The sequence below is a fragment of the Vombatus ursinus genome, unplaced genomic scaffold (assembly GCF_900497805.2).
Source record: "Vombatus ursinus unplaced genomic scaffold, bare-nosed wombat genome assembly UNPS02010320.1, whole genome shotgun sequence".
Lineage (NCBI taxonomy): Eukaryota > Metazoa > Chordata > Mammalia > Diprotodontia > Vombatidae > Vombatus > Vombatus ursinus.
In genome coordinates, this window is record NW_020950098.1 from 4,491,255 (window position 1) to 4,509,042 (window position 17,788).

At 38.0% G+C, this 17,788-nt stretch overlaps 1 protein-coding gene across 3 annotated transcripts in view; it reads right to left on the reverse strand.

Moving 5' to 3' along the window:
• Positions 1–17,788, reverse strand: part of MSRB3 (methionine sulfoxide reductase B3) — a 200,361-nt gene that overhangs the window by 160,402 nt on the left and 22,171 nt on the right. Inside the window, exons 1-2 of one of the 3 annotated variants that reach the window (XM_027854187.1) lie at positions 5,755–5,808; positions 3,084–3,210 (exon numbers count right to left, since the gene is read on the reverse strand). The exons of 1 other annotated variant lie outside the window; for it this stretch is intronic. In XM_027854187.1, coding sequence (XP_027709988.1) covers positions 3,084–3,159 — 76 coding nt within the window. In that variant the 5' untranslated portion in view covers positions 3,160–3,210; positions 5,755–5,808. Of the gene's footprint in view, positions 1–3,083; positions 3,211–5,754; positions 5,809–17,788 lie in introns of those variants that run through there. One more of the 3 variants, XM_027854186.1, reaches the window with a different exon arrangement.

Consider the following 17,788-nt stretch of genomic DNA (forward strand, 5'->3'; position numbering starts at 1 on the left):
GAAAACATCAAATGGGATCACAAAAAGTTGGACACAACTAAAACAACTGAACAACAGCAACGATTAGAGTAAAACAGAGTAAAAAAAGAACTGGGAGTCACATCAGAAGGATGTATGATCTTTAAGAGCAGAAACTGTCTCACTTTGGTTTTTGGCCCAGCACCTAGTATAATAATATTCATTACATTATTTTGGTGTCCTCAATAGTAAACATATCTGTATATAGAATGGTTTGGGGGTTTCAGTTCGTTGATTTTGACTAAAGCTATGACTTTCATCAGTGTAGGAAGGTCTCAGGGAGGAAACTCCTCTGCCAACGCAGATCAACATCTTTTCTACAATTTATAGTCATACAGAGTTGGCTGGGTCAGGGTCACAAAACTTGAAACCAGGTCTTCCTGACTCCAAAGCCAGCTCTTTATTAACTACACCATGCTGCTTATATAGATGGGTGTATGCGTATATACACACAACAACCCATACATATAGGCATACACATGTGTATGTATGTATGTATGTATGTATGTATGTGTATGTTGTTCAGTCATTTCCATCGAGTCTGACTCTTTGTAACCCCATTTGGATTTTTTTTTTGGCAAAGATACTGGAGTGGTTTGCCATTTCCTTCTCCAGCTCATTTGATAGATGATAAAGTGAGGCAAACAGGGTTAAGTGACTTGCCCAGGGTCACACGGCTAGTAAGTGTCTGAGGCCAGATTTGAACTCGGGGAGATAAGTCTTCCTGACTCTAGGCCTGGTACTCTATCCACTGTGCCCTCTAGCTGCCCATATGTGTATATGTATACATGTATGCATAAAATGTGTGTATGTGAGTATGCATATACATACATATGTATACTTATATATTAACAAAATTGTGTTATATATATTCCAAAATGTCTGGTTTGGCTATAAACCTCATTTTGTGCATATGCATATGTGTATGTACATATACAATATATGTGTGTGTTTATACATATATACATGTATATGTATATTTAGATATATGGATGCATGTGTATATGGATATGGATATGGATATACATATACACATAATGAGATGCATAGCCAAACCAGACATTTTGGAATGTATGCAGCACAATTTTGTTAATCCTAATCATTATTATTATTATTATATAACATATATAATATAATCAATAATCACTAACAATAACAACTGGAGATAACAATATAGATATACTTAAAGTACCTGCTTAAGAAATGTTTGTTGAATTGAGATTGACTGGATTGCTCAATATTTATGGGTTTGCAATATGAATGAATGGAAAATTAAAAGGTTATACCCATATAATTGCAATGACTATCTCTGCAATATAGTATATTCAATTCTTATTTCTGTTCCTGAGTATTATATGTACAAAATGAAAGGCAATACATCTAATTGTTTAAAAAAAAAATCTAAAGTCTTGGTTGTGACATGCAGCACCATTTCTAGGTAGCTCTCCCATTTTCCCTCAAGGCTAACAGGTTCACAGTTAGGGGCTATCTAGCCCAATCCAAGCCCAACCAGGAATTCCCATTACAACATTCTCGGTAAGTGTTCATTAGAATCTCTTCGTGATGGGTACTTGCTACACTTCCTAGGCAGCCAATTCTGCTTTGAAACGGCAGTCTCGTGCCAAAAAAGTATAAAATAATAACAGCTTTGGCCAAAAACATAGCAATGCCTCAAAAGTGTCCAACTTAATCATAACAAAAATTAAATAAATTACAAAAATAAAAGTTGAAAATGCCAATTCCTGAATTATCTTCATTTCAATTTCAATTTTTATGTGTTGTTTTTGCCTGTTCTAGTCATTTAAATGTGAAAATTTTTCATTCTCCAGATGTTATATTCGAATCAACAGTGCTGATTAATTTATTGATAGAGTAGGTGCTTTCTGAGGACCTGAATTCTATATAACCCTGGAATTAATAAGACAGTGGAAGGTAGGGGCAGAGGTGGGAAGGAGGGGCAAGGAGAGCACATGGCCACATTTAAACAGGGTCAATTTTACAATAGAATGTAAACTAAGATTGCTACAGGTTAAATATTACTGCTGTGCATAAAATAACAGTAGAGGCTGCTAAACACAAGAGAAATAGTATCTATTTTGAGGTTGCTTTGAAAGCAATAGAACATATTGGCAGGCAAATAAAGATGTATAAATGCTAATGATGATAACATTTGGCATGCAAATTTGATGCAGCCAATTAAAATTACTTCAAAAATAAAATTTAAATGATGGTCTTTTGATTTGCTACTATAGATAGACACATAATGAATTTTTTAGATTTTCCTTGTTTTATGATTTTGAAAGACAACTTAGATTTGAGGTAAAAAAAAAAACATAGCCTTTTACCTCTCTGGGTCTCATCTGTAATTTTTTTTCTCATCTGTAAAATTAGGGAGCTAGACTAGATGATCTCTATGGCCTTTTATAGCTCTAAAATCTATGAGCCCATGACCTTGGCATCATAAATCTCAAAAGGTAAATAAAATGTGGAGATCTTGGTTTAGGTCCTAAGCAACGTAGCCACCCTATGGATTTTGTTGTTATTAGAGAGCATATTTTTTTTCCTTTTAACTGATAAAAACAATGGATTTCTTTATAATAGAATTAATATTTTTAAATTATTCTGTTAGTTATAAAAAGCAACAAAAATGACTATATAGATTCCTAGGGAAATGGAAAGCATTTTCACTGGCTATCATTTGGAAAGCAGGAATGATTCCGGGAAGTTTTGTTTTTTTTTTTTAAATCAAGACTGTCAGGAATGTAATGGCACTAATCTTCTGCATATTAAAGAACACGAGGCTCCTATGAAATATTAACAATATATTCTGGGCAAGGAAACTGGACTATGTTTCTGAGGCTTTGCAAAAAAAAAAAAATGAAAAGGTGAGAATGTTGCCGGAAGCCCAGCAGTGATTTACAACCCATTTCTGCTTTCAAAAGGCACCGACTAGAGGAAAACTTTAATTGAGCAAAACATAACAAAGTATCATTTCCTGCAGCAGAAACACCCACTCCTACCAGGGCCCTCCATACGCAGGACAAAACAAACAGCACACATTCAACCTGAGGGGAGCCCACAGGCTCGCTGGGCCACTGGCTGGCTCTTTGTCACCAGATGCAGCAGGTTGAATGCAGACATCACTGTGCTATCTTCACCAACAAAACGAGAGGCAAAGAACGGGGGCAAGAGCTGAGTAGGAAAAAAAAAAAGATGAAAACAAATTGAAGCATCACATATGTTAGACATTCTATTAATGCAACTGATGAGCATGGGGTGCTTTATCGGGAGCTAAATACATAGTTCTAAGAAATTCAAATGCCAGGTTTTTAGATGGGCTGAACCTGCCCTTTGGTTTTTATTATGAAGGTCTTTGCGTTGCATTCTAGGTCTTTGCATCGCATTCTAGATCTTTGCATTGCATTCTAGATCTTTGCATTGCACTCTAGAGCTTTGCATTGCATTCTAGACCTTTGCATTGCATTCCAGGTCTTTGCATTGCATTCTAGGTGCTTTCTTTAGAAATAAATCTGCTACACTAAAAACAGAACGATCATGCCACCATACTTGGGGACTACCATTTGCATGAGCTTTAGTCAAGGAAAATGAGGCAAGGAGGGAATAAAGAACAATTTTTTAAAAATCTAGCACAAAAATAAAATCTTGAGGGGTGAGCGTATTTATAAAAGCCTTTTTACTCTACCTTAAAAAAAGTTAAGTGATTCCTTTGGCTAGGGGGCCATATTCTACAATGTAGACTCTAGATAAGCAGTACTCAAAGTGCAGTCCATGAACCCCCTTCAATCCTTTCGTCCATGAGCTCAAAACTAACTTCATAATAATGTTCACATTTTAATTTCTAACATGATAAACATTGATATAACCTATAGAAACAAAAGCTCTTTGGGAGGTCCTTAATAACTTTTAAGAGTGAAAAGGTGAAAAGGGATCTCGTGACCAAAAGTTTGAGAACTGCTGGTCTAGACTCAAGCCATCATTTAACACTGGAAAGGATGACAACTAATGCAAAATAAATAAACAAATGTGTGTATATGTGTGTGTATATACACAACACATACAATTTTACTTTGAAATAAAAATTTTCATCCTACTGTCTCCATTTTCTTTGCCTTATGAATGAAAAATGTACTGCGCACATTGAGGCAGCATGGCCCTTTGAGGTATTCTTAAAGAGAACTGGGGGAAGGGTAGAATGGCAAATTCAACTCAAACATTTATTACATGTAGCCTACATTGTATTTAATAAATGTGCTAGAAGTTAAGGAGACATAAATTTAAAAAGACAAAGACCCTGACTACAGGAAACTTGCAATCTAATTAGGGATAGCAACACAGCATAAATTAAAAAATGATAGGAGATGACCATGATAAAGGAAGAGATTCAGACAAAGCTATCCAAGGAAATTTGAGGAAGGAAAGGTGACTGCTAGCTAGAAGGATCCCAGAAGGCTTCATGAAGGAAGTGGTACCTACACTGAGCCTTGAAAGAAGGAAAGGGTTTTAATAGGTAGAGGAATGTAGCATGGATTACTTTTCAAACATGTAGGACAGTCCATGTAAATGCATGAAAGCAGGGAAAGCGGAATGAGATCCTGGTGAACAGGTAATGTAGTTTGGCCGGAACATGGAGTGCATAAAGGGAAGTAGTATGAAATGAGGCTGGAAGGCCAGTGACACTGTCCTTGCTGTTCCTCTTACATTCTCTCCCGGCTCCCAGCCTTTGCAATGGCTGTGCCCTATGCTTGGAGTGCACTCCCTTCTTACCTCTGCCTCCAGCTTTCCCTGGCTTTCTTCAAAACTCAGCTCAAATCCCACCTTCTAAGAGGACTTTCCTGGGTCCCTTCTCCATTCCCCACCCTACCTTTCAACTACCACAGCTAGAGCCTTCCACCCTGATATTAACTCTCGTCTACTTAGTATACATGGTGTCCCAAAAGTCTCAGGACAGTTTTAAGTTTTAATAGCTCTCTCTCTCTCTCTCTCTCTCTCTCTCTCTTTCTCTCTCTTTCTCTCTCTTTCTCTCTCTCTCTCTCTCTCTTTCTCTCTCTTTCTCTCTTTCTCTCTCTCTCTTAAGAGAGGACAGTTTCCTCTTGCCATACTTTTTTTTTTTTAATGTAAAATAGTTCAAAAGCTTGTTGCCTATCGCAGACTACAAATATCAAAGTAAAACGCTGTCAGATCCTCCAAGGTCTGAAGTGAAACCAGCATTAGAAATGATTCAAGATACCAAACCTCTAGCAATTCCTCGATCTCCCTAAAATTAGTGAGTCTTGCTCATTTCCTGAAGCCAAAAAAAGAGTTTTCCCCTGGTCTCTTTTGACCTCCCTTTAAGAACAAACACATAATACACAGTAATATATTTCACCAAAACATTCTGGAGTCTATCTGACAGAAATCTGCTTGTATTACCATGCCTGAACTCTGACTTTTCCAAACGAAACCCATGTCAAAACCACCACATTTTTGCATTACTACCCGGAGACAAAAGGGAGCAAAGCAGGAAAGGTAAGTTTCACAATGCCCTGCCTGGAAGAACCATTAAACAGAAATAAACATGTCATTTTCACGAGTGACTACAGGACCAGTAGAAGAACATTCCTCTGGAGCAGACTACTGGCCAATAAAAGATCAAAAGTCGATACCTAACAATACCACAAACAATATTTTTTTTAAAAAAATGTATTTTGGGGTGGGGGAGACAGAAGGGAAAGTTACCTTCTCTGTGAGGGATAAAGTGCGCAGTGAAAATGTAATTACCCAGCAAAGCTGCAGCCTTATTGTACTTCTGCAACTGATCGTAAAAAACCCTCTTCCTATTCTATTTCATCAACTGCAGTCCCAGGCAGCCTGATCAGCTTCCAATCACAGCAGCCATCTGGCTTGTGTCAAAGCCCGGCGGGCCAAGCCAGCTACAATGCCATGGAAAGAAAACCAGTGATGTCACTCTCCTCCGCAGGTCAGGCCAGCAACAGAAACACAGGCTGCAATTAAAAAATCCTCGTCCCTTCCTCAGAGGAGCCTCCAGCCTGAGGTGACCAACTGTTATTTGATATCAGGCCTGCTTTTGCTTTAACCCAAATAGCCAGGGCTCCATCTAGTGGCAAAATCATTTTGCCCAATTTTTGGGGGGATATATATATATATATATATATACACACACACACACACACACACATAAAAGCTCAAATCAAATGGTTTGCATGGGGAAAGGGGTCTTGCCTTTTGCAACAACAGAAATAGAGCCCCTACATTCATGGATTTTTAAGCAGTTATACCTAGTTGCAATGAGGTATGAAAAACACGTGACTTAGCTCTACGCCTCCAATCTCAAATAAACCGAGTAACCATTTCATGATCCTGTTAGTTAATATAGTCTAACAATAACAACAGCTAGCATTTATATGCCATTTTAAGGTTTGCAAAGTGCTTTACACATATCTCATTTTATCCTCACACCCAATCCTAGTACGATGATAATAATAAAAATAATAATTTTCAAATAAACTGATCATTCCACGAGCCTGTTAGTCAATCTGGTCTAATAATAATAGCATTTATCAAGCACTTTGAAGATTGCAAAGCACTTTACAAATATTATATCATTTTATCCTCAAAAAAACCTTCGTCTAACAATAATAACAATAATAATTCTCAAATGACTGTTTCATAATCCTGTTAGTCAATATAGTATTATAGTAGTAATAATAATAGCTAGCATTTATATAGCACTTTAGGTTTTCAGATTGCTTTACAACTATTATCTAATTTTATCCTCACAAAAAACCTTGTCTAATAATGATAAATAATAATAACTTTCAACAAATAATGACTATTTCATACTCCTATTAGTATGAAACATAGTATAGTATAGTATATAGTATAATTATGACCATGATAATAACAAAAATGGATAGCATTCATATAGCACTTTAAGGTTTCCAAAAATATTATTTCATTTTACCCTCACAACAACCCAGGGAGATAGGTGCTATGGGTATTCCCAGTTTTCAGAGGAATGTATAACCTATATAATATTTAATATTTGCCCTCCCCAAAAAGTGGAAAATCCAGGAGGTGCATCCAGAATAGCCCTATTTGATTTTTTTCCTTCCCTTCATTCCATCATTTATAGAAACACAGAATCTCAAAGTTGAGAGGGACCCGAGTCCATCCAATCCAAAACATACCTGTAACAGGAATCTGCTCTACAACACACTCACCCAACTTTCATTTAAAGATTTCCACTGAGAAAAAACCCTTTGGAGGTAGTACATTTTGGATTTACATGGCTTTCATCATTAGAAAATTTTGCTTTATGTCTTATTATGTCACTTCCTTACTCAGGAATCTTCAGTGGCTCCCTATTACCTCTAAAAATAAAATGCAAACTCCTGCTGTCCAGCTTTTAAAAATTCTTTACAACCTGGCTACCACCTATTTCTCCAACTTGATGAGACATTACTGTCCCTCCTTACACTCCAGCAAAGTGGCCTACTATATGCTCGTCATACGTGACATCGCATCTTTCATGTCCACCATTCCTGAAAAGCTCCACCTCTTGAAAGCCCTAACATCCTTCAACACTCAACTCAAGCGGTACTTCCATCAGGCATGAGGTTTTCTGTTATTCCCCAGCTGTTAGTGCTTCCACCAATACCCCTTAATTACTTTATTTTAATTCGATAGATATCTTGTATTTGCCTATCTATGCACATTCCTCCTCCTTTCCTTTCAGGAGAATTGGGACTGTTTGATTTTTTTTTCCTTTTGCAAACCCAGCACCCACCATAGTAGGGGCTTAAAAATTCTTTACGTTAAAGCAATTCTAAATTTGCCTCCTAGCAACCTTCACTCATGGCTCTGTCCTCTGGGGCCAAATAGAACAAAGATTGTTCTATAGACTTTAGAATGCAAATGATAAATGAATACGTGTTTTAATGTACACTAGAAAATATTATTATGTTATACTAATATTGTTAGAAAAATAAAACAATCCCCTAAGCTGTTAATGATCGCCCACCCTTACATTTTATCCCTCTTCCAAGATGGAATTATATGCTTCTCTGCAAAAAGGTTCCTACCTTTTAAGAGATTCTACTACCTGTATTCCTAAACACAACCTAAGTTTAAACCATTTTGGAGTCTCCAATTCAGGGCTGAACGCTTAGATATCAGAATGAAAAATCAGGGAAGCAAATTGAGGGAGCGCTTCTAAGAGTCTCCATTACCATAACATGGAGCAGGGAAGAAGGGGCAAGCAGCAAAAGGAACCCCAGCAGGGCTGATGTTGGTGAACACTTTGTCGCTTAACATAATGGAGGTGTCAAAGGCAAGGCCTGCCCTCCTCCCATTGCTTCCCATATCATTCCACACGTGTACACACACACGCTCTTTATTTGCAGAATGTAGGCAGTCTTTTTCTGATTTTCCTGCCATTGTAACTAATGGATTGAGAATTGGATAGTGCACAGAACTAGATCGTAGTCTCATAATTATTTCCAAGTTCACTGAAACTGGCCCATTGCTTTATTGAGTTGCCTTAATACTCTCTGTCTAAGGACAAACAATGACTATTTCAGGTTATTCAAAGACATTTTTGTCTAGTATCTACTCCCAGGAAGAAAATCACAAACAAATCAATTTACAGAGAAGAACAGATACATCTTTATTATCCAGGGCATTCAAGGTATTCTAAGCATATTGATCAAACTTGTTAACATTGACATGCGTCTCTGGTATTTTCATTGCACTGGAGTAGAAATTCAATTTTTTAAAAAAAATAATGCATTTACTATTCCATTCATGTTTTTAAAATATAGCATTTCCAAGACCAGAGAAATCATTAGATCCAATCTAAATTTCACTTTGGAAGTTGTTTCCTCTATTGCAACATTTCAAGGGCAGCTAGGTGGCGCGGTGCATAGGGCACCCAGCCTAGAGTCAGGAGGATGCATCTTCCTGAGTTCAAATGTGGCCTCAGACACTTGCTATGTGACCCTGGGCAAGGCACTTAGCCCTGTTTGCCTCACTTTCCTCATCTGTAAAATAAACTGGAGAAGGTAATGGCAAACCACCACAGTATCTTTGCCAAGAAAACCCCAGATGGGGTCACTGAGTTGGACACAACCTAAATGACTGCACCATTCTAGGAATACAATTTCACTTTCAAAAAATTCTAAATAAGAATGTGCAATGAACTGTTTATTTAATTTTTCTGAATCCTGTTGGTCTATAACAAAAACCTTCACTAAATTTACTTTCTCTAGAGATTCTAAGAGTTTCATAAGTAGTATACTCATTAGAGAAGTAAGGTGCCACCCTACTTGGCAGTCACTAGGAATAAGACTTTTTTTTAAACAATTGTAGATTCAATTTATTTCATATAAAGATCAGATCATAGTAACACACATATTGATATTCATGACTTCAGGCAAAATTGACCCAATATGATTATATTATATCTAGCCTGAAAACTACTCCCAGTGATATCAACCATTTCTGAACACATGAACAGGGTCTTGAAGTTTAGAGTATGACATTTGGAGGGAAAGCACATTCCAACATGAGCATTTATTAATCACCTACTGAGTTTCTGAGCATTGTCCTATATACGAGAGAGACAAAGAGAAAACAAAAAACAATCTCTGTCCTGAAACAGTATATTACTAGAGGACGGGGGTGGGGGAAGGAGAGAATAGATAAATGAAAAGGATATACAATTATCCCTTCCACATTGCACCTTTCCCCATAGTAGTTTCAATATATCGTGGGTCGGCATAAGACATTCAATGGGAATTTTTTTGTGAGTTTTGCAAAAGCTGCAGATAACACACAAAGGCCAGCAGAAGATAAGTTTAGAATAATTATGTTTAGAAACTCATAATAATAAGTTTAGAAACACGTAATTAGAAACATAATAAGTTTAGAAATTCAGAAATGCATAAAATATATGTACAGTATTGTATAAGATCAACATATTTTATCTTTTAATACCATAATAACTCAGACTTCTTCGGTATGAAGGGAGGACCAAAATATCTTATGCAGAATTTCCAGATTGCGGGGGGGCACTATGTCCCTAACCCCCACAATGTGGAAGGGATAACTGTACATTTTTCTTGGAAGAGGGAGAGAACCAGAAGAACTAAAGGGATGGAGAAGACTTCCTGGAGGATGCAGAGGAGTTAGATTCTGTCTTTGTTTTTTTGCTTAGGCAACTGCGGTTAAGTGAGTTGCCCAGGGTCACACAGCTAGTAAATGTCAAGTTGTCTGAGGTCGGGCCCTACTGACTCCAAAGTGAGAGCTCTATCCACTGTGCCACCTAGCTGCCCCTGATGGGTTAGACTCTGTTGGAAATCAAGAAATCCAAGAGTGAAAGGCAAGAAGGGAGAGAATTACAAGCACTGAGCACTGGCATGGAGATGGGAGATGCCATTTCTATTTGGGGAAACAAGGGCACCATTTTGCCTGAAATGTAGAATATATGCGTACGCTTGGAGGGGTGGGCTGTAGCTAGATTGTGAAGGGATTTAAATGGGTACTGGATGTCTTGGAGAGGGGAGGGAAGAATCTATTAAATAACTAATTAATCTATTAATCTGATTAATTATTCAGATTCAGGAGAATTGGGCTCAATGACTAACTGTGATCTCAAAGGAATAGAAAAGAAAAAAATTACATTCTATATATAAGGAATGAATGACTTTTTAAAGGTGGAATTTATATTTGGAAAATCTCATGTTTTATTCAGATTCCTATAAATATAGAATGCCCAGTGCCCAGAGTCTTCACTCCATCAAAACCTAGAAGTTCATACCAAACTAAAAAATGATCAAGAAATCCGATGAATACTAAACTGTTTTCATAATCACAGAGTAGTCTACGTTTCTGAATTGATGCTGAAGGTTGACACTATTAACTGTATAAATGTACTTGTATCACTCTGTGTCATTTTTTTTTACCCTAATGATGTCATACTGACATTTAAAGCCAGCATAATAGTGGAAGGAAGAGGATCTGGAGCTGCACTAGTCAGAATTAAATTTGTCTTGCTTACCAGAAAAGAAAAGAAATCAATGAAAAACTACAGTAAGTGACTTCTTCTAGCCTTGAACTACACAAAAACCATCCAGGAGCCTCGGGACAGTAAGAAAACGGGCCCCCAGCAAAACCAAGGTCAGCATAGGAGAGTCACAGTGTGACCAAAGGTGGGCCAAGGACACATGCAGCCTTCGAGGCTCTGTGTCTGAAGGCAACAACAGCAGAGGGACCCTCTGAAAAAGCCTTAGGGAGCAAACAAACAGTATCGTGTCATGCTCAGAGAGGGTATACTCAGGCCCAGGTGATCTGAGGACTCTAAAACTCTGTCCCGAGATGCCACAGGGGGCCTTGAACATTTAGAACTCAAAACCTCAAAGATTCAGTGGGACCTAACCCAGGAGACAAAGGTCAGTTCAAATGACATGAGGTAAGACCAGTAGAGTTGACCCCATGTCACCAAACACCACAGGAGTTTGATCCCAGCATAAAGCCCCAATTTAAAGGTGGAGAGATAAATAAATAAAAAAAAAAATCAATGTAGATCTGTTGTTGTTTAGTTGTTTTCAGTCATGTCTGACTCTTCATGATCCTATTTGGGGTTTCCCTGGCTAATATACTAGAGTTGTCTGCTATTTCTTTCTCTAGCTTATTTTATAGATCAGGAAACTGAGGCAAAGAGGGTTAAATGACTTGCCCAGGGTCACATAGCTAGTAAGTGTCCGAGGCTGGATTTGAACTCAGGAAGATGGGTCTTCCTGACTCCAGGCTCGGTTCTCAATCCACTGTCCCACCTAGGGCAACTAAGGGAGAGAGAACTCAGGGAGAATTGAGGAAGTGTAGAGTAGATATAGGGCAGCTAGGTATCACAGCAGAGTCACCGACCACTCTCCAGCAGAGAAGTGGCATGGTCAGATGTGTGCTTTAGCAAGATGATTTTGGCAGCTAATGTCCAGGACGGATGGAAGAGCTTCTAATTAGGAGGCAAAGCATATACTTCAAAGTAGAAGAAGGAGATAAGGCTGAAAAGGTGGGTTGGGCCCATGGCTTAGGGGGCCCAGAACGAAAGCTAAAATATTTAGATTTAATTCTGCATTCAACTTGATCCAACAAATAATTATTAAGTGCCTACTACTGCAAGGTAGGATGCTGGGTGTTGGGGGAACACAAAGAAAAACTGAACTACATAAAAAAAAAAGAAAAAGAAGGAGAAGAAGCCTGCCTCTCTGGCAGGGACCATTCATCCTCTAGTATCACTTAGAGTTCCTATAAAGTGTAGACAGCTCTGGGCCCAGAGGTGAGTAAAGGAGACAATTAAAGGCAAAGAGTCAAGTCTGGAGTTATATCCTGATCCTGGATGGAACTTGGACAGAGGGGCCAAGATTATAAGAAATTATGACAAGGTTCCTTCCGTGCTATTATCTAGAAGGAAAGATTTGTCTCTTTTTTCCCAGGTCACAGTAATTCGAGATTACAAACTTCCTGGATTTAGGGATCAAGTCTTATTAACATTTATACTTCCCCAAGCACCTAGCACATTAGGAACTTAATAAAATATTTGCTGAATGACTGGAGGAAACTCAAAAAACTCAAAATTCTTGCTCTGCATGAATGAATCTAGAAGATGTTTCAGTGAAGAAATCACTCCCCGTCATTTCGAAGGCTTTCCATTTGGTTACCATTAGGACACTCAATCTCAAGCGTATCCTCACAGTATATTGGAGAACTGTGGAATATTGAATGATCACCTTCAGGTGTAGGTAGCCAGGAGTTATCAGGACAACACTGAGAAGAGGAAAACAGGATCGAGCTCTAATCTAAAAATGAGACGACCAAAATATAGGCGTTGGGAGTGAAGCGATAAAATTCTCACTTGCCTTGTAGGAGTCACAGATTCGATTAAAGGGCAACAGCAGTTGCTACTACCTACCTCATAAGGTTGTGAGGAAAGTACTTTATATATCTTGAGATATTAGCAAAACGCGAGTTGTCATCAGCAGTCAATCAATCAATAAGTATTTATGAACCACGCACCGTAGTGGGCACTGGAGATACAGGCACAGAGAATTAAACAAGAGGGAGAGGGGCTCTGAGGCAGAGGTGAAGAGGGAGTGCATTCCAAGCCTGGGGGCAGCCAGTATATCTTGTGTGAAGAAGCAAGAGCAGGCCAGTGTGCCTGGATGGAGGAGTATGGGTGGGAGAGTAATATCCAGGGGGCCTGGAAAGATGGGGGCTTTAGAAGACAAACAGAGGAGTTTATATTTGATCCTAGAGACAAGAAGAAACCACTGGAGTTGATTGAGTAGGGAAGTCACATGGTCAGATCAGATCTGCCTTTTTATTTGGAGGCAGGGGGAGGCAATGGGGTTAAATGACTTACCCAGGGTCACACAGAGGATCTGCTTGAGGCAAAGAGACTATGGAGGATGCTGCAATAATCTACCCTTTATAATTTATATGATATTTCCCTCGCAACAACACTGGGAGCTATGTAGTGACAATAATATCGTCGTTCTATTTTAAAGACAGAGAAAAATACAATTGAAGAAGAGGAACTGGGGGCAGCTAGGTCACTCAGTGGATAGAGCACTGGCCCTGGAGTCAGGAGGACCTTAGCTCAAATCTGACCTCAGACACTTGACACTTACTAGCTGTGTGACCCTGGGCGAGTCACTTAACCCCATTGCCTAGCCAAAAAAACCCAAAAAACAGAAACAAAAACAAAAACAAAAATAAAACCATAACAGGAAGTAAACTAAGAGTTGGTTTCTGGACCCAGGTCTACCACATTGGGTGATCTCAGGCAGGTCCCTTTCGCTCTTGAGTTTGAGTGCTTTCATCTGTAGTGTCAGAGAACAAATGTCCTTTAGAGTATCACCTGGTCCGATGATTCTATCAACAAAACTCCCTGAAAAATCTGTCTGTCTACATTCACTGCCTCAGCTTCCATCTTCTCACTCACCTTTCAACATTTTGCAGCCTGGTCTCCCACTCAACTGGAACTGCTTTCTACACAGTGACCAATGAGCTCTTCATTGTCAGATTTACAGATCTTTTCTTTGTATTCATCCCTCTTGACCCGGTGTTTTCTTGACCACCCGCACCTCTTGGATACTCCCTACTCTGAATTTTTATGACGCAACTTTCTGTTGGTTCTCTTCTATATCTGATCCCTCCTTCCGTATCTCCTTTACCGGTCCATCCTCCAAATCACACCCACTAACTGCAGGTGTTCCCTGAGGTCTTTCCCTTAGTCTTCTCTTCCTTCTCTATGTCCTCTCTCGATAACCTCATCAGCTAGCACGGCTTTAACTACCGTCTTTACACAGAAGGTGCTCGCTCTCTCTCTCGTACATATATGCACACATACAATGATATATACATATCACACATATATATGCATATACACACATGCATACATATATACACTATCCATATCCACATATATACTTATGCATATGTATATACATATATGTACATATATATATACACATCTTCAGTCTTTCTCCTGACCTTCCCATTTGACACATCACCATGTGCCTACTGAACATTTCAAACTGAATGTCCCAGAAACATCTTAAATTGAATAGGTTCAACGAATATGTTCCAAACCAAACTCATTATCTCCCCCTTCCCTCCCCTACTCTTCCAAATTTCCCTGTATCTGTTGAATCACCGGATTCTCCCAGTCTTCCATGTTTGTCTCATTATCCTAGACTGCTACACATGTGCACACACACACACACATGATCAGTTGCCAAATCTTGACCTTTACAACATCTCCTGCATACAACTACTTTGTTCTATTCATACCACTGTCACTTTAATGTGGTCCCTCCCCCACCTCTCTTTTAAATGAGTTCTTCATCCATTCATTTTTACAAATGTTGGGGTCTTTAAAATAAAATGAGAATTCCTTCTGAAGTTCAGTCGAGTGATTGATAAACAGGTATTTACCTTCTTCTACTTCATGTTCAGGGTAGGTATTTTTTAAATCAGGAGACATATCAAAAATAGGATTTTCTAAACTTATTATGCACAGCTCTAACTTTCTGAAGATGCAATCACTTCATCTTTTTGGCTCAGAAGATGAAATCGAGACATCGCATTGACTTATTTTTCAGTGCTCAGTTTGGAGTACTCAAAAACATACACCAAATACATAAGTTTCAGGAAGAAAATTTTGCTTCATCTTTTTTGTATCACATAAAATGACTATTTCTTCTTTTAATTCAGACCCTTAGAAATACTTCAGCACAAAAAAGGAAGTGAGTTCCGCAATAATATAAAAAAGTCCCTATGTTATGCCCCCACAATGTGTCAATTTCACAAATGAGATTTTCTTTTAATGAATGTTAAAAAAAATAAAGTTAGCTTTAAAACAACTTTTAAAAACTATATGCAGCATAATTCTCAATATAAGCATGAAATGTATCCATATTGCAGAGGGAGTATGCCACTTTTCAATTAGTGCTTGAAGACCAACATTTTGTCCTGACGCTGATTGAGCTGTCGTTGAATCTAATACAATTCTTCCACAGTATACCAATTTCATCCAAAAATCTGCTAAATATGTTGAAAATTTCTATTTAATGTTACTATCAATAGATATACAAAGTAACAAATCTTCCTCAATAGTAGTTTCAACAGCACCTCATACATTTTTAATCAAATGAACTTCTTTAACTGCCTCTGTTACTTCATCCACTTGAAATGCAAAATAGGAAGATCATGGTTTTTTTCAAATCTGTTTCAAAGGTCTTTTAAAATATGCCCTTCCCACTGCAGTATTTGCAAGTGGAAACATTTGACTCTGCTTTGAATAAGATTTGCCATGTTTCATTTCACCCACATCAGTAGCTGTAGGTTTTCTTTCATTGAATGTGATATTTTGTGATTCTGTAAGCAACCTTACATGATGCAAGTGTAGCCCACAAAACCTCTACAGGTCTTTATCCCAGCTACCACTGCCACTTACAAGTTGGATGCCCAGAGCTTAGCTGTATCTCTTTCTCAGGGTTATAATGGGCTACTCCTGAGGAGTTGGGGGAAATTGTCTAATACCATTAGCTTGAGCCCCAACAAATATTCTTCTCCCCAAGAATCATTTAGCCAGCCGCTTTAAATAGCATTTATACTGAGTTGGTACAATAGGAACATTTGAAATAAAACAATCCCTCAAAATCTGCAACACACTCTCTCATAACTATATACACAATCCAGGGGAAAGTGGGCTCAAACTTAGGGAGTTCATGTAGCAAAGAGGTAACTCACAGCTGCAAGTCCTTTAGACCTATTGGTGGGTGCTCAAGACATTCTCATTAGGCATGGTGTAATTCATTGCTGGGCTCCTTGTACAGCCATGAATCTAGGCTGTTACTGGATCTTTATGCAGACACTGACACCAACCACTGCGTAGACAATGGGATGATGGGAAGGGAGGGAGGATGGAAAATGAGGAATAATAGGAAGATGGGAAGTATAAAATCTTCCAGACCCTTTAAAGCTTTTTTTCCCCCTTTAAGCTTTTGAAGTTCTCCTCCAGCCAAAGATAAGAGAGGGAAGGAGACTCACAGTCTCTCCTTCTCTCTCTTCCCCAAGCAATTCTTTCTCAGGGGGTTTGTTGGAAATTCACTCTTGCTCCAGTTTCTCAACTCATTTGGTAATTTATAGATAATCCCTGGGGGCTGTGCAAGTGTTCTGTCTATCTGAACAAGATTCTTACGTTCTTATGCAACTATTCCAGTTCAAAGGACTTTCCACTTAGTTGAAAGCCTATGATTGAATTGATTGAATTGAACATCTATCTTATGACTCACTTTAAGCAGGGTGAGATTGAGTATATCAATGAACTCTACCCTTACACAAGAAATCTTTTTGATGTCACAGATGTGGTTTTGTAAAAGTTGTTTTTGCTTATTAAAAGCATTCATTTTCTTCCACGAAAATGGCTGTTCTTGATAGCACATTCTATATATATACTTTCAAAAAGTCATTTCAGTTAATGAGGTTTCATGCTATTTTCAGCTAAAGCATTCATATAAAGCAAATCAACCCAATGATAAATACAGTGGACTGGATTTTCTGATTTAAGCTTTTTACTTTGTGTTTCTCTATTTCCACCACTCAAAATGTCTACATTTTTCTTTGCTCACATTTTTTTTACATGTCTTATTCAAACTGATTATTTATTTGGCCATCAAGAAAACTATTTTTCACTTTTCAAATAATTAGAAACAATAAAAATGTAATGCAATTAAATTTAATTGCTAAAAATTTCAGTTGATTACACCTGTTTTTTAAATTATTTCTATTTTTTAAGTTACAGGGATTTTTTAAAACCACCTTATTATATTGTATTTTCCGAAATGAATGACATTAAAAATATAATGGATATTAGGGCACTTTTAACTTCCACACAAAGATTATTTAGCATGCACTTATACATTTCCCAGTCATGCGTACCAAATAGCAACAACTCATTTTTCTCATGACCCTACACTACCTAATGATGACATTGGCAGATAATCCACTTCTAGAAGTTCAACACGAACCAACTCAAATTTGACCTCATCAGCGTACAACATAATGAATCACTGCTGTTGTGTTCTCTGTAAGTTGGAGCAAATTTGTCATGTTCATCTTGGTTTTGTTGACTTTGATTTGAACTCTTCGGTGAAAAAAAAATATGTAAATTGTACTCTTTGACCAA